We start from the raw sequence: 16,738 nt of genomic DNA, 5'->3' as shown, positions 1-16,738 counted from the left end.
GGGATAGCTGGTCCTCGTTACTGACTGCATTAACTAATGTAACGGGTACCCGATCCCACGGCCACAGAAATGGCCACCAGGGTCCTAAGCTGACACCTTAAAGGGCTGCCCTGCAGTTGAAAGGAAGAGCTTGTGCAGAGGTCAATGGAAATTCATGATAAGGGGTTGCTAGAAGGGAACTCAAAATACGTGTCCTACTTCGTTACATTCCAGGGATTGCGTGGACATCTCTATTCTTGATTTGGAGAGCATAAAGAATAGACTAAACCTTTTTTGGAAGTAAGGCCAGCCTCGGTAAACTCGGGTCTCCCCTGGGCTCCGGTGCCTCTGAGCGTTGTCCTGTATCAGGAAGACTTGGTTCCTAAGGAACAGGACACCCTCGTGAATTGCATTTGTCTGTAAAGGCCACTGGGCCCAGGGATACCCACTAGATGGGCTCAACCCACACTTGGCCCAGGTTTAGATCCTTGGCAGACAGAATTGTGATCCCTGTGTGAGCTAGAAAGTTGTGCTTTTGTTGATAAAAAGGTGTGTCTTCCCGATACTGTTCTGCTTGTAGCTGTTCAGGATAAGCTCGACCAGATGGTGTTCATCTGGGAGAACATCCACGTGCTGGTGGAGGAGCGGGAGGCCAAGCTGCTGGATGTGATGGAGCTGGCGGAGAAGTTCTGGTGTGATCACCTGTCCCTGGTGGTCACCACTAAAGACACGCAGGACTTCATCCGCGACCTGGAGGACCCCGGCATTGACCCCTCTGTGGTGAAGCAGCAGCAGGAAGCGGCGGAGGTGAGCCGAGTCTCCCTTAAAGTTAAGGGGACAAGGCGTAGCAGCATGAGTGCTGGGTTCCTTTAGTGTAAATATCTGGAATTATGCTGTTAAGACGGCTACTTGACTCTGAAAGTGGAATGCACAGGAGTGGAGTAGGGGACAGAGTCCCCTGCAGGTTTCCCTTGGAGAATGTGTATTTAGAAAGTTTCTCTCCATCCCCACTGCTTCTGCCTCACTGCTGGGCCTTGTGATGTCCTTTATGTCTACGAAAGGAATCCGAGCGGCAGCCCCGCCTGCAGTCTCTCTCCTTCCAGCCTCTAAGCTTGCTGCCCATCGTCCTCTAGTCCCACTCTTGCCGTCCTGCTGGTTCGGAGCCCTCGGAGGATTGCATCCATTACCCAGTATCCAGGTTACCTGGAACGTGGGATCGGCCCTTTCCACCCCAGCCTAGCCCAGGCCTGTGTTTCCAAAGCCACTTTTTTCTCCTCTCCTTTCCCCAGCTCCTTCTCCAAAGCAGCTACGCTCCTTTTAGCGTCTGCATTTTGCACATTTTGTTTGCTCGCCCTGGGGTGCCTCTCCTGACACACCTCTGGCGACTCACTCAGACTCCAAGGCTCAGGTGGATTGTCACCCTCCGCCCTCTTGTATACTCAGCTGAGTCAGTCTGTTCCCATAGCACGCGCATCACTCACAAGACTGCAGTCGGCGGTACCTCTGTCTTTTCTGGTGGACTTGGAGCCCCTTCTCCCTGCATCTCCGATGTCTGGTTTGGGGCTTGGTTCATCCATGGTCAGTAAATGCATCTTAAATGAATAAATGTAGTTAACCAAGAAAGTGAAAGCAAAGGTAGAATACTACTTATCTTTTTTTTTAAAACAAGTATTTGTTTTATTTTTTAATTAATTTATTTTAATTGGAGGATAGTTACTTTATGGTATTGTGATGGTTTTGCCATACATCAACATGAATTGGCATTTCTGTCATAGGTGTCGTTTTCTTTTTGTACTTTACATGTCCTAGGGCAAAACTGAAAATCCAGAGTTAGATTATTCTACACCTGCTAACTAAGCAAATACATTAATTTGTGTGACATCTTTAAGGTTATATGATACTTATGTCCGTTTTAAGTGTGTATTGCCAAACTCACTGGTTTAAAAGACAAAACATATTTTTATGCTTTTCAGTACTGTTGATACTATTTTTTTAAAAACTTATTCTGGTATGTGTTACGTGGAATTATTTCCTAAATACTGTCTTTATAATAAGCACTTGACATGTGTTCCTTCAGAGGACACTTGTTCTCGGTTTTTCTGTTCTCTTGTTGAAAAAGTTTAGTGCAGAGACTTAGAAAACAGGTGGAAGAAAATAAAAATTGATTCTCACCCCATCTCCTAGAGACAACTGTCATCAATGTCTGTGTGCATTTTTTTGGTTTCACTGTGGTTTGGCTTAAAATACTGAAGGCTGCCGTTTCTTATTCTAGGTCATAAGGGAGGAGATAGATGGATTGCAGGAAGAGCTGGATATGGTTATTAACCTCGGTTCTGAACTCATTGCTGCGTGTGGGGAGCCTGACAAGCCCATTGTCAAAAAAAGTATAGATGAGGTACAGCCCCCATGTTTCCTAGCTTATCAGATGGTTTTTAAAAGTATTTTGCTAATTAAAGCATGTTTGATAGTAGTTGAAAATTTACTATATGACACTGAAAGAGTTCTGATATTTACCTTGTAGCTAAATTCAGCATGGGATTCTCTCAACAAAGCTTGGAAAGATCGGGTAGACAGACTTGAGGAGGCGATGCAGACTGCCGTTCAGTACCAGGATGGACTGCAGGTAAGGCTTGCAGCGTCTGCTGGAGGGGAGGGTTCAGATTAAATGATGCTCACAAATTCACACGTTGGTGTTGCCTTGTAGCTGCAGGTGTGATACAGTCAACTCGCCTGCTTCAATTCATGCTGTGTCTTTTCAAAGAGATTTGTGACACTGGAGGTACATACAGATATATAGATACCCCCTTTACACACATTCAGTGACATTTACTTTGAAAACCATATTTTAACTTTTCAAGGTGAAAGTCACAGTATTTTTCATAAATGTCTCAACACCAGACAGTGAAGTGGAGCTGAGTCTGAGTTCTGTCCTGGAGTTGAGTGGAGTAAGATGAAAGGGGTAAACACTATCTAAAAATATCACCAAGTGTATGTAGCTCAAGTCAGACATAAAGAAATTTGATTTGAAGCCAGTGTTCCTGGTGAACTAAAATAGATTTCTATTTTATTAGGTCATAATCAGTCATGTAAAACGTGTTTTCTTCTTTTCTGTGTATATAATCCCTTTTAATGGTTGTTTTTCACATCCCTCGCAGGTTCTCATTCAGTTCACTAACCAGTTTTTTAGTTTATTCTTTAATGTTAAAAATTCTCCTGTCAGTTGAGGCCAACTCAGGGACATTTCTCTCCCCACTTTGCTTAACGTTGTTCCATTTCCTGACAGGGTGGCAGGAGCTTGAAGCCTTCATCCAACCATGTGGGAAAGGCCTCTCTAAATATTTCCATAACACTAAGAGAATATTGTTTGTAAAGCTCAGATGAGGACATCTTTTCCCTTTGACTAGGCGACTTCATTTCTAAATTTATAAAAATAAATATCACAAGCCCAGCTTTATGCCAGCTGAGAAGTGTTTTGAACCTTATAAATATATTTTTAAAAATTCACTACAAGTGACACCTTATTATAATTCTCCTGCCTTTCTTTTTAAACCAGTGTGATCAATTATTGGTTGGGTATCAGCAGCCAGTAACCTGTCAGGCTCCAGCTCTGTCTGCAAGGCCAGCGGGTGATTCTCACATCTATTTGGCGGGTCCCTGGGACTGTGTCTCTCTCTGGGCTGGAGATGGCACTGCCATCAATAGCCCTGGGCGGTGGGGGGCGGGGGTAAGGTCCCAGCTGGACACGGAGGCTTACTCTCATCACTACTGATAGAAACACAAGGCCCTTCAGAGGTCCCACTGATCCTAGATCAATAGCATCACCTTGGGGATGAAGGGCAGTGATGGACTGAACTGTAGCTCAGTGTCCAAAGCTGAAGACACTCACTCCAGAGGTTTCAAGGCTTGCTTGTTAACTAAAACACATTTTGTTTCCCAAGTTGTTGCTTAAGCTCTCAGGGCTTGTTCCAAAGTTTTTCCCTCCTGACTGTATGGCCTGGCAACTTCATATAAGTGGCACAATAATTTTGTATATTCAGTACCTAAAGAAAAAGTAAGTAGAGCCTTTTTAGAATGTTTATATTGTATAAAAATAATAAGAATTATAGGAGATTTTGCAGGTTTTTTGCAGTTAATAATACTGGTCTTAATAATTATATGTGTAGGATTTTAATGCTAATCTAAATAATACATAAGAGTTTACTTGAGATAAATTGTTTCAAGGGCCTAGCAGTCAACTTCTTGATTATTTGAATCAACAGATGGGTTTGAATCTTTTTCTTTCACTATATTTATGCAGTCTGCCTTTTAGGCAGACATAAAAGAGGACAGAATTTTATTCTATGTGGTAACTTTATAAAACTTTTTTTCAAATAGACTTTTCTTGAAAGTTCTGGATATTCTAAGATTCTATTCAAGGTAGAATTCCTTCTTCAAATTTGGATACAAAAATGGAGATTTCATCCATTTCATATCTGGAATCACTGTTCCAGTATATTGCCACTTCCTTTTTTTATAAAACAGGCTCATTGTCTAATATCTTAATAGATTTATGAATATACTTCTCTCTCATACTTGAGGTGGTATAGTAGTTTCAATATACTGTTATAATGATGTGACCTTGTGTGTTTTTCAGGCGTTATTTGACTGGGTAGATATTGCAGGTAGCAAATTGGCTTCCATGTCTCCAATTGGAACGGATCTTGAAACCGTCAAGCAGCAGATTGAGGAGCTGAAGGTATGGTAAGGGCTGAGAAATCCACCAGGCACGTTGCGTTCTTAGGTTCTTGATTCATGGAATGCGTTGTGCAGATTTTTCTATGTTACATGATTGAAGTGCTTCATTTTGATTATGTAAGTGGTTCAATATAGTGCCTGCACATAATCAGGTGCGTATAAGTGCTCATTCAATAAAGGATACAAAATACTAGTAGTATTTCTTACCAAATCAATATCGGTTTATTATAGAAAAATTCAAAAATGCAGATAAGCAAACTGAAATGTTATGGACCAAGTGGCAAGCACTCTTAAATTTGATTTATAGCCTTACAGATGTCCTCATGTTGAGATTAGGATGAGATACGCGTGTGTGTGTGTGTTTTACATATTACCTATGTATACTATACTGTTGGGCTCTCCTGGTGGCTCAGACTGTAAAGAATCCGCCTGCAGTGCTGGAGACCTGGGTTTGATCCCTGGGTCAGGACGATCCACTGGAGAAAGGAATGGCTACCCACTCCGGTATTCGTGCCTGGAAATTCCCATGGACAGAAGAGCCTGGCATGGCAGGCAACAGTCCGTGGAGTCAGAAAGAGTCGCACACGACTGAGCAACTAACACTTTGACACACTAAACTGTAAAGATTTTAGAACTGAATTATTCCATAGCATGCTGTGTCACAGGTACATACACTGGCTTCCCTGATGGCTCAGCGGGTAAAGAATCTGCCTGCAGTGCAGGAGACACAGGGTCAGGAAGATCCGTGGGTCAGGAAGATCCCCTGGAGAAGGAAGTGGCCATGACCACCAGTATTCTTGCCTGGAGAAATCCATGGACAGAGGGGCTGGCGGGCAGGCTGCAGTCCATGGGGTCACAAAGAGTTTGACACAACCGAGTGAGCGTGCGCGCGTGCACACACACAGACACACACACACATGCATATACAGCAACGCTTCTGTTTTCTTCCCTGTTCAGAATAATTCAGTTAGTCTAATAGGCTGAAGGAGGATCCTGTGGGTGGATGGGATCACAGTGCTTCCCCAAATGTTTGTTCTCTAGATGTTTGTTGTTTCCCATCTGCTTTCCTCTGTAATCTTTTTTCCTTTGTGGCTCTTGATCTCCAGCTGTGAAAATGGCTGGGCTGTTTCCTCCAAATTCCTCTGCTGATGCTCCTTTATCAAAGTAGGGGCAGCATTTCCTCGCGGGGTGTAAGTCTTCCTCTGCAGAGGCATCATGCCCCTTTCCATCAGCTTCTACATTTTCACATAAAGTTACTATCTGGCTTTAGAAGTGTAGCGTTTTCCGCTTTGAGTGTGGTATAGAATATTTTGGTCAGAAAGAAAATTGTTTCTTTTTGAGAACTTTACTCTTACCATCATTGTTAGATGGTGTTTTTTTTTTTTCACTCTGTCTGCTCCTGTAGTAAACACATGATATCCTTTATATACAATTACAGATGTGGAGGGTTTGTGCATTTTACATGTATCTCAGTGGTTTGCATATAGCAAACTAGGTGGGGTGGTTGCCTTGAAATCAGGTATCTGAAATTGCACCCCCTTTAATCCACTTACCAGCCAAGTGGTGTTATCTAACTGCTCTCACTTCTGTGTCCCAGCTTAGTTGAGGATAAAGTGATTTTCTTTAGAAGTTTATTGAGAACACCTTGACTCTAGCAAATGTTCATTGTGCTTTTGTTTTTAATTATTATTTTGCTTGAAAAAAAAATGAAGTGACTGCTTAGCTCATTAATCATTTACTATTTAATTATTTACTATTAGAGATTAAGCTCAATACTTTATGAAAGGACGGTTTCCTATTAACAAGTAACCCCTGGCTAACTTATATTAGCTGGCAAAGCTAGGATGATTACATACATGTCATTAAGCACCAGGAGAGAGGAATGTTATTCTGAGTCAGCACTGGTTGAGCCATAGGATAAATAAATATTAATAAGCACAGCATGGCAGGGAATTCCCTGGCAGTCCAGTGGTTAGGACTTAGCAACACTCTTGGCCAGGGCCTGGGCTTGATACCTGATTGGGAAACTAAGATCCCACAAGCTACGTAGCATGGCCAAAGAGAAAAAGAATTAAAAAGAAAAAAAAGAAACAGAACAGCGTAGCTACAGAAAACATACAGTGTTCAGAGAATGCAAGACGTATGTATGCTTTGAGCAGGAAATTAAGTTTGTTAGAGATTTTTTTTCCTGGGTTTCATATATGCCAATATATATATTTTGTTTTATTCTTTCCTATAGCTTTGAAACATTTATTAAATATGTATAATCAGACACTGAAAGTTCATCGTTGAAATTTGTTTGCTCTTTATTGTGGAGACAGAAGTGAAATAGCAAAACTATAAAAACATTGTTTCATCAGAAAACGTTGAATAATGAAAAAAGATTTCTTTTTTAAATTAATTGTTATTTTATATTGTAGTGCAGTTGATTTACAATGTTGTATTGGTTTCAGCTGTGAGAAAATTTCCTTTTATCTATGCCTTTTTTAAAATCAGTAGACCCTGTATTAGATTTTATTCCTCTTCAGCCCACCCCAATATGAAGTATGAATTAGAATAAAGATCTAATATAGAATTTTGGTTTAAAGTTAGTGATGTGTGGCAAATTTTCCTTATATGTCTCTTTTTTAAAAAACAGCAATTTAAGTCAGAGGCTTATCAACAGCAGATAGAAATGGAGAGGCTGAACCATCAGGCAGAGCTTCTGCTGAAGAAAGTAACAGAAGAAAGTGACAAGCACACTGTTCAGGACCCGCTGATGGAGCTGAAGTTGATATGGGACAGTCTGGATGAGAGAATCATCAACAGACAGGTAAATACCAATTTCAAGGTCATATATTAATATAAAATAACTATTAAAAAGTAAAATAAGGTGTTCCTGGATGCAAACTTTGAAAACCACTACATTTGCCTGTTTCCTTAGAATTTTTCCTGCTTTTCATGCCATTAAAAAAATTTTTTTTTCAAACTTAAAATATAGGAGGATATGTGATTGGGTTCATTGGCTTTGCCTGTAGACCTCTGCAGTATGAAGCAATCAATGGTTCACTCGTGTTGTATAAACGTGGGCCGTCTGTCCTGTTGGACATGTGAGTTGATCGTCTTCTGCCCCTCTGTCTGCAGCACAAGCTGGAGGGCGCCCTGTTAGCGCTGGGGCAGTTCCAGCACGCGCTGGACGAGCTGCTGGCCTGGCTCACGCACACCGAGGGCTTGCTCAGCGAGCAGAAGCCTGTTGGAGGAGACCCCAAGGCCATCGAGATCGAACTCGCCAAGCATCACGTACGTGGCTGTTACTGCACTGTCTGTTTTCTTCTCTCTGCGTTGCTAGGGTCACCAGATGTTTCTGGCCTGTTTCTTTTTTAGGCATTTTATGGTTTTGACCCAAGATTCTCTTTGACATCTGCAACATAAGCACATTCCTTAAAAGATGATAGGCAAAATGTTTTTCTCATTGGTCAAGGTGGTTATTCTCCAAAATAGCAAGAATGGGGGATTTCTGTCTAAATTTTAGGAGGGCTGCGTGACCAACACTGGAGGGTTTCAATTTCTGATTATCCCTGTCCTTGGATGACATAGTTGGATGAGTAGTTGAGAGCAGCCTGGCGAGCCACAGCTTTCTTGCCGGCTGTTGTGTGTTCCTTCCGGTCACCCTTCCCTTCTCGCGGCTCCATTGCTGCGTTTAGGCTTGTTGCCTGTTTCTGTCGGTATCTCTCTAATCACGTTGGAGCTTATCCTTGTGTTTCTTTCTCTTACTTTTCACTGGCTTCTTGTGTCTCTCTGTCTTTTTTCTTTCCGAGTTAGCTTTTTAAAAGTGTTTGTTAGGTTGAGGAGAGTTTTTACATGTCCTGTGCTTGATTGGAAGCTTATAAATGGAACATGATTGCCTTGAGATATATGCAGGAGAGTTTCATATTTTTGTCATCTTTGTGACACTGGTTAATAATTCCTAGTGAAAAATTCCGTCCATCTTAGTCAAGTCATGAGGTTTAATGAATAAAAGTTATGCCCTGTAGAGTTGATCCTGACATTCAGCAGGCTGTCATAGAACTTTTAACATTCACATTATGTGGTATCTTATCCTGCATGTTCTCTTTGATTATCATATGGAAACATTTGCTTATTTTACATATTAACACCATTTTAAAATAATAGGTTTCTAGCACTTTAAGGTCATGATAGACAGTTTTTGATTATTCTTGCCTAATTCCTTTTCATTCATGTGTTTCCCTACAGTAATTGTTCCCTAATGTAAATTTGTCTTCCGTTTTTACGCCGTTCTATCTATGTTTACCATCATTACCCAGCCATGTCCGATTAAGCAGTTAGAACTAACTTCACATCATCAATATTTGTCCTCATTTAACCTCTATATTATACCTTTGCAGTCAGAGTGGCTCTGCATGTAGACAGAATGTTTCTTCTCACAATGTGAGTTTATAGCATTTACTTTGTCACAAACTTAGCCATTGTCCTAAAACTCACATACATCAGTGACAGGAACGTTGTAGAAGGTGGTAGAGATGGGAACATGAGGCACCCTGGCCCAGTTATTTTGCAGGGATGAGTTAGGAAGCTTTAGTTTCCTTTAGTTAGGGATGTTTTCTCCTTGCATTTTTAAAAATTTTATTAATTTTATTGACGTGTCATTGATTTACAATGTGGTGTATAATTTCTGCCATATAGCAAAGTGACTCAGTTATAAATATGTATATATCTATCCCTTTCATGTCTTTTCCATTGGTTTATCACAGAATAGTGAATATCGCTCCCTGCACTGTACTGTAGCACCTTGTTGTTGATCCATCCTCCTCCATACACTAGTTTGTGTCTGCTAATCCCAGACTCCCAATCCTTCCTTTCCCCCTCTCCTTCCGTTTCTAAAGGTCACAGTTCAAGGATTCAGAATTGCCAGCACATTTTTGGGAGAAAAGGAAGTTCAAGGATTCAGAATTGCCAGCACAGTTTCGGGAGAAAAGGAGGGAATATTCTCATCTCTGTCCTGCTTTGTGCTTCGGTTCCTAGGCTGTGGCTTATATAGCGGCACTCTGAACACTTATAAGAATGACTTTTATAGAATTATCATTTGCTTTTACTATGAAAATATTGAGCTCTTAACTTTTGAAAGTGTTTCCTACTGTTACCATATCCAAGTACCTGCTGCTTATAAAGATCACTCCTTACTCAGCTGACTTTATAGCTTTCGAAAAACCCTCCCTCACCAGATACCCCAGAATCTGAGTGAATGGAGTCAGAGGAACAGTCATCACAGGTGGTTCATGCCCTTGGGTGAAATCCTCCTGGTCTGGGGTTCCCAGGGTGGGACATCCCACCCAGGATAACACACGGTGCTCCTTTTCTTTGCAACACACATCTGAGTGTAGAGAAGGATTGTCACAGACTTTTGCTAACAATAGAGGAAGATTTCTTCTGGTTTCCAAAAACATAGCACAGTCTTCATGAAAGGAAGCTATTCCTGAGCTGTTATTTGTTCTTTAAAATTCTTTTCAGAATTCTTTTAAAATTCTTTTAGCCTTGCAGTTGCTTTCTGCACTTACCACTGTTGTCCATGTTAATGCATCTAAGTGTCATTAATCTGTCCTTACATTCCCACCAGATAATAGAGTAGGAAGGTATTATGCACTGGGGTCTGTCATGGGCATTTTATGTGTGTATTTTCTAGTAAGAGAACAACTGAATGGAATGCTGGGCTCATGCATTCTCAGTAGATGGTGAAATCTCCTCAGTAGATGGTGAAATCTCTTTCCCTGTAATAGTAGAGCCTCCTGGGGTTCCTTTCAACTTAAGAGTTAATTCTGGCACCCTTAAAACCTGAGATGATAAAATAATATTCTGTGATCATCATTTGTTTACTTTTTAAGAGTACTAACTGTAAGACATGGGAATATATTCATTTTATATTCAAGTATATATCAGTACATTAATATATGTTTGAAATTGTTTACCCAAGACATGAAAATTAAGTTCAAGTAGAATGAGCTTGAATCAAATGAATATTTTTGAGTCTTTTAACTATAATCTCTAGATAATGTCATCAGTTGCAAAGCTATTCTAATGGGAAGCACTAGCAGTGTTCTCAGCATAATCATTTCAGGGGATGTTGGTAGATTGAAGATAATACTCATCAAAGCTGCAAAGCTAAGGGGAAAGAAGTCCACCATTTTAAAAAGTTCACAGTATTAAAATTCTGTGTATATGATGTTTTAATTTCAAAAGGTTTGCTAACCAGGAAATAAAACAATTGCGTTAGAAGCGATAATAGTATATTACAAACTAGCAAACATCGTAAGTGTTATTGGAATATTTTCAGGTGCTCCAAAATGATGTATTAGCTCATCAATCCACTGTGGAAGCCGTGAATAAAGCAGGAAATGACCTAATTGAATCAAGTGCAGGAGAAGAAGCGAGCAGCCTTCAGAACAAGCTGGAGGTTTTGAATCAACGCTGGCAAAATGTTTTGGAAAAAACAGAACAGAGGAAGCAGCAGCTGGATGCTGCCTTGCGCCAGGTGAATAAGGGGCTAAATCCTGAAACTTCCCGTAATCTTCTAGATCAAGATGGCATGGCCTTGTTTGATTGGTTTTCAGACCCCTGTTTAGTTTTTATACCTTGGGGAGAGGGGTAAAAATAAGTGGGATAAAGGTGCAGAGCTGAAGAAGATGCAGCTTTGTAGCTCTTAGCCTGGTGGTCTGATCTCCTGACGAGGAAGGGGAGGTGGTCCAGAGGTCCCTGCCGTTGTTCAGAATGCATGGCGAGGCTTAGCAGGCTGCTTAAGCTTTGTTTTTGGCTTCAAAGTGACCATATTTGGCACCTGTCTTGAACCTCTCTTCTCACTCCAGGCCAAAGGGTTCCATGGTGAAATTGAGGATCTGCAGCAGTGGTTGACCGACACCGAGCGGCATCTGTTAGCATCCAAGCCTCTGGGAGGTTTACCAGAAACAGCCAGGGAGCAGCTCAATGCCCACTTGGTAACTCTGTTGTTTCCTCCAGCTCTGGCCTCAGATTAAGAAATTGACCATTTTGTATAGGCCTTGGTGGTAAATAAACCGTAGGTGAAGGTTTAAAGGCTGTCCAGTTTTGTAGCAGAAATGTCAGTGGTTGACACACTGTTGATTGAACGTTGATTGAATTTTTAAAGCCAGAATCTCTGTTTTAAAGTGTAGTGTGTCAATACATGAAAAAGAGGATTTAGAAGCCTAGGCATTTTTTTTAGAAGCAAATCTTCCCCCCAAAAAAGGATAAACTTTTATGAATAGTAATAGGGTAAATTTTAAACTGTGGTTCCTTGAGTGAAAAGAAAAATCCCAAAAGGGATCAGAATGACCTGAAAAAGTATTGCTCATGCTCACTGAGTCTCAGAGAAGGCTAGAAGACGTGTTCTTGTCCTGTGAAGACAGAGCGACTTACTTGCTCCTTTTAACGTTGGTGGGGCTGTGCCTTCAACCTCACACCCGCCAGCTTTGGGCAAGAGGACGCTTGTTTTTCACTGTCTGTCCCTGAGCAGTGCCTCTTACCTGCGGGCTGTTCCCACTCAGACCTTGTAGCCCTGTCTCTCTTAAGGATAAGGAAGAAAAATAATGGAACTCGAGATTCGGACTTTCTATCATGGCAGTATGGGAAAATTTGACTGTCTCTGATCTATTGACGTTGCCTATTCATTTCCCATCATAATTCTACTCCAAAAGTTGTAAGAGAAAGCAGTGTGTTGCAGGTGTTGGAAACGAACCCTCTAATTTTTATATTTATGAATTTGCATCAGAAATCTTTTTCAATATTCTAATGCTTACAGTTAGCATCTTAAGAAATTAAAGCAGAAGTACTTAAGGGTTTGGCAAAAGGAATGGTCCATTGTATGTGAAAGTCTGTCCTCTTTAGTAATTCTCATGTTACTGTAAAATCCTACTAATAAAGCTGCACTTATTGCGGATAATTTTGCATTTGATGATGTGGAGAGGAAGTGCCATCCTGTAGGTTTTGTGAAGAAATACAGCAGAGGTAACATTTGTTACACAGTAGCTGTGAGCAGTTAAAACGAATCCTGTTAGTCCAGTAGAGGATTTTCTAGAGTCTGTTTTCCTTGTTTTAGAAAATTATTATGTATGTGGTTTTGTTGTTAATATGTTGGGTTTTGGGTGCCACAAGGGACTCATTTGTTCACTGAAAAAGTAATTGACTAACTTGGGAGTGCTTGTCTTTTCCATAAATCTGTCCGTCTTCCAGTTATCTTCTTACTTCCCAAGAAGTACCTGCATAGCTGTTACAGTCTAACAAGTATAAGTTTAATGAATTCTTGAGCAAATATGCTTGAGATGATTGTCTAATAACAGCTATTTTTTAAATGTTCATTTAGAAGAATGTAAAGAAAAGGTTGGAAAGCAAAGGACTTATCTTTAGAATATTTAAAAAAAAATCACATATCATCATGTCTGGTTTGGGTAGGATATTTAAAATGAATTTGCTGATATAATTTGCTAGATTATAGAATTCCATGGTTTAAGGAATTCTAAAGAGTTACTGATTTTCCTAATACTGTTTCAGTCATGTTCTTTTGAGTTGGTTCTCTTACACGTGAAGGAAACTAGAAAACTTGTGCTGTTACTATTTCCTGAGATTTAGCAATATTTAGAAGCTTTGCTTTGATTAGATGATATTGTAAATATGTTTAGAGGGGGATTTTTGTAAATATGTTCAGAGAGGAACTTTTTAAGGTTTAAGAAATTACAAAGTTTTGAGGCAATAAAGTTCTAAAATTAGTAGTAACTGTTGCACATCCTTACGAATATACTAAAACACTGACTTCTAGACTTTAAAAAGGTGATTTTTATGGACTGTATCTCAGTTTTTAGAATTCTAAAATTGAAAGTGTTAGATAGTATATAATTTTTCAGTGAGAGCTATGGTTTGACTTACATTAAATCAAATCAGTGGAATAGAACTGGTCTTACTTTTTACATGAATGTAACTATTGCTTCATTGATCTTCAGTTCTGAATCCATTTAAGGAGTTTTTTTTTTTTTTTATTCTCTGTAGAAGATACACACTGCATTCTAGTTGAGAACTGTTAAAATGTGATACGAGAGAGGAATATTATATCCATAGGGCCACAAGTCTGGCTTCTGTGATTTCAAAGTCTGAGTCACCACCTTTTGTCTTACTATACTGGGTCTTTCCTCCTATCCACTGTAAGTCTTCTGAGCATAGAGTTAGGTCATACAAAAGGTACCGTAGTTGTTGTCTCACGTCCCAGGGAGAGACTTAGAGACCCCATTGTGCAGAGAGGAAATTGAGGCTCTCTGAGGTTACGTTACTCGCCCAGGGTCACAGAGCTGATTGGTCACTGCACTCTGTGACCTGCAGTAGCGTTTAAAATATTGACATACGTGAGACAGAGTGATAACAGTGGCACCATTTCTAGGGTTTCTTGGTAGAAACGTTATGACTGCAGGTTTCGGTGTTCTTTCAATATAGCAGAAACTTCGAGTGTCAGGGTTATTTGTGAGCTGGATGGATTGATAATGTGGAAAAAGAACTCAGGTTTTGTTCTCTTAAAAGTGATGTAATTTGGGGGAATATCTCCATTTAGGAAATCTGTGCTGCCTTTGATGTTAAAGAAGAAACATATAAGAATCTGATGCAGAAAGGCCAGCAGATGCTTGCAAGATGCCCCAAATCAGCAGAGACAAATATTGACCAAGACATAAATAACTTGAAAGAAAAGTGGGAATCGGTGGAAACGAAGCTCAATGAAAGGAAAGTATGTGCCTTGATGAATACTGTAGAATGAATGTCTCCATTTCATTGCCTGAGTCTGACCTTATCTCTGAGTAAAATGTCAGTGCAACTTTTAATGACTCATGTTTAAATATTCTTCGTATGCGTTTGGACATTAATGGGTTCTGAAAATAGTATTCTGTCTTAACATAGGAGAGCAGAGTTGAAGGAACCAATTCAGACGCAGATAGAGAAAGGTATATCATAGATGTAGTGTTACTAGATATAGTTTACAACAGCCTGTGAACCACTCTGAGTGGTTAAATAATTTTAATCACACTTATTAAGCCAAAGGCAGGCTCTGTGTAGGCTTGGGGTGGGGGGAGGGAGACCAAGAAAATGAAATGAATTGTATATATAAAAATAAGCACTTACGCAACAAAAATCTTTGAGAGGGAATTAAAAATATTAATCATCTAAAAATGGTAGGCTTGGAATACTAGATCATGTGCCTTCACCAACGGAGCATAATGTATATATATTTCATAGTATTTTGATCCCCAAAATGAATCGTATGCATGTCAAATTTTCCTTTTCTACGTTCTGTTTTGTAATTATGTTCTGTTGCTGATTGTTCCCAAGCCATAATTTTAGTGTACATAAATTCTTTTTTACCTGCACTGCGATGCTTCTCACTCTACTTGAAGGGACTCGGTTAGCCAGCATTCAAAACCTGTCTGGGAGAGATGCAGAAATACACACACTATGCAGAAATACAGCGCGGATGGAAAGGGGATCTGTCAGAGCGTGGCCACACTGGGGGAGAGCGCCTTGAATACCACAGAATGCTCACTGATCCGTCTTTGCAGGTTAAACTGGAAGAGGCTCTCACCTTGGCCATGGAGTTCCACAACTCCCTCCAGGACTTCATCAACTGGCTCACCCAGGCAGAGCAGACCCTCAACATGGCTTCCCGGCCCAGCCTGATCTTGGACACTGTCTTGTTTCAAATTGATGAACACAAGGTAAGCTGCAGCCCTGATGTACGGCACTCACCTTTCAGACGTTTTTAGACATCAGGCTGTTTTAATGGGAAAAGCATACTTTTGGTGGTTTGACTACTGTCTTTTGTCCTTTGAGACCAGCTCCTCATCCCAGAAGCATTTCAAGATCCATTTTTCCTTACCATGCCTTTTTTTTTTTTTTGGAAAGGTCTTTGCCAATGAAGTCAATTCTCACCGAGAGCAGATCATAGAGCTGGACAAAACTGGAACCCACCTGAAATATTTCAGTCAGAAGCAAGATGTCGTTCTCATTAAGAATCTGCTTATCAGCGTACAGAGTCGCTGGGAGAAAGTGGTCCAGCGCTTAGTGGAGAGAGGAAGGTCTTTGGATGAAGCAAGGAAGAGGGCCAAGCAGGTAAACCTCTGTAAAGATCCTCTGAACTCGGCAGTGACTCGGTTAGGTTATTAAATATATGTTATGTTATTAAAGTCCTTTTATGGCAGACTGTGCCTTGTGTAGCTGTTGTGGCCTGGGGCCAAGGTGTTTATTTCCTGCAAGGAGCGTGGCCTGAGTCTGGAGGATGACTTCACTTTCTGAGCTGGCAGCAGCCCCAAGCCCTGGGGATCAGCCTTGGAGGGACTGATCTTAGCTTGATCTCACTGATGGACCCTTATCAGCAGGGCTTGAAAAGACCCTCCATAGTTCTGTTGTTGGTTCTCTTTGCTTTCTTTGTCCTTCCAGCCTCCACTCGCGTATTCAGAGTGAGGCAGTCTATTACACTGCTATGGCTGTGTAGCTCCAAAACCAGGCTTTCTCCCCACAGGCCCCCACGCAGCTTTCTGAAGGCGTGCTCTGGGTCTGAGCTGCTACCAGGGTTCTCTTCTCCTCTCTCAGTTCGTGCACTTGTTGGCAAGCCTTCCTTTGTTCTCTGGTTGGATACCGCTCCATCCGACTTTGAAATGAACTGTTTGAATCTTGGGGCGGGGGGGGAGCTGGTTTTTTAATCTAAAGAATCTCACAAGGAGCTTTTCTTCCTTCCTTCATCTGTCATTAATATTCTATTCTAGACTGAATGCTGAAAAGCACAGTGATACATTTCTGTACTCCAGGGAAGAAGGAAGATGCACCCCCCCTGGCTTGGCATATAGCTTTGATTTTTAGCTAGGAACTTCTTGGAATAACATCTTTATCATGACTCTTTCTAACCCATTCATTTGCATTTGTCTGGCATTGGTGTTGGGCTTGGTTATTTGGGGAGTGAGGTTCAGTTGGGCAGTGCAGTAGATGACCT

General features: G+C 40.8%; 1 protein-coding gene across 1 annotated transcript in view; it reads left to right on the top strand.

The window, feature by feature from the left end:
• The window catches only part of DST (dystonin), a 522,678-nt gene that overhangs the window by 472,020 nt on the left and 33,920 nt on the right, over positions 1-16,738 (top strand). The window contains exons 75-85 of the mRNA XM_052648315.1: positions 560-786; positions 2,252-2,374; positions 2,501-2,602; positions 4,613-4,714; positions 7,352-7,525; positions 7,837-7,992; positions 11,042-11,239; positions 11,571-11,699; positions 14,315-14,485; positions 15,312-15,467; positions 15,655-15,861. Coding sequence (XP_052504275.1) covers positions 560-786; positions 2,252-2,374; positions 2,501-2,602; positions 4,613-4,714; positions 7,352-7,525; positions 7,837-7,992; positions 11,042-11,239; positions 11,571-11,699; positions 14,315-14,485; positions 15,312-15,467; positions 15,655-15,861 — 1,745 coding nt within the window. The remainder of the gene's footprint in view (positions 1-559; positions 787-2,251; positions 2,375-2,500; positions 2,603-4,612; positions 4,715-7,351; positions 7,526-7,836; positions 7,993-11,041; positions 11,240-11,570; positions 11,700-14,314; positions 14,486-15,311; positions 15,468-15,654; positions 15,862-16,738) is intronic.

The sequence above is a fragment of the Budorcas taxicolor genome, chromosome 11, assembly GCF_023091745.1.
Source record: "Budorcas taxicolor isolate Tak-1 chromosome 11, Takin1.1, whole genome shotgun sequence".
Classification (NCBI taxonomy): Eukaryota; Metazoa; Chordata; class Mammalia; order Artiodactyla; family Bovidae; genus Budorcas; species Budorcas taxicolor.
The sequence above is the reverse complement of the archived record's forward strand: the minus strand, read 5'-3'. Positions and strand labels throughout refer to the sequence as shown.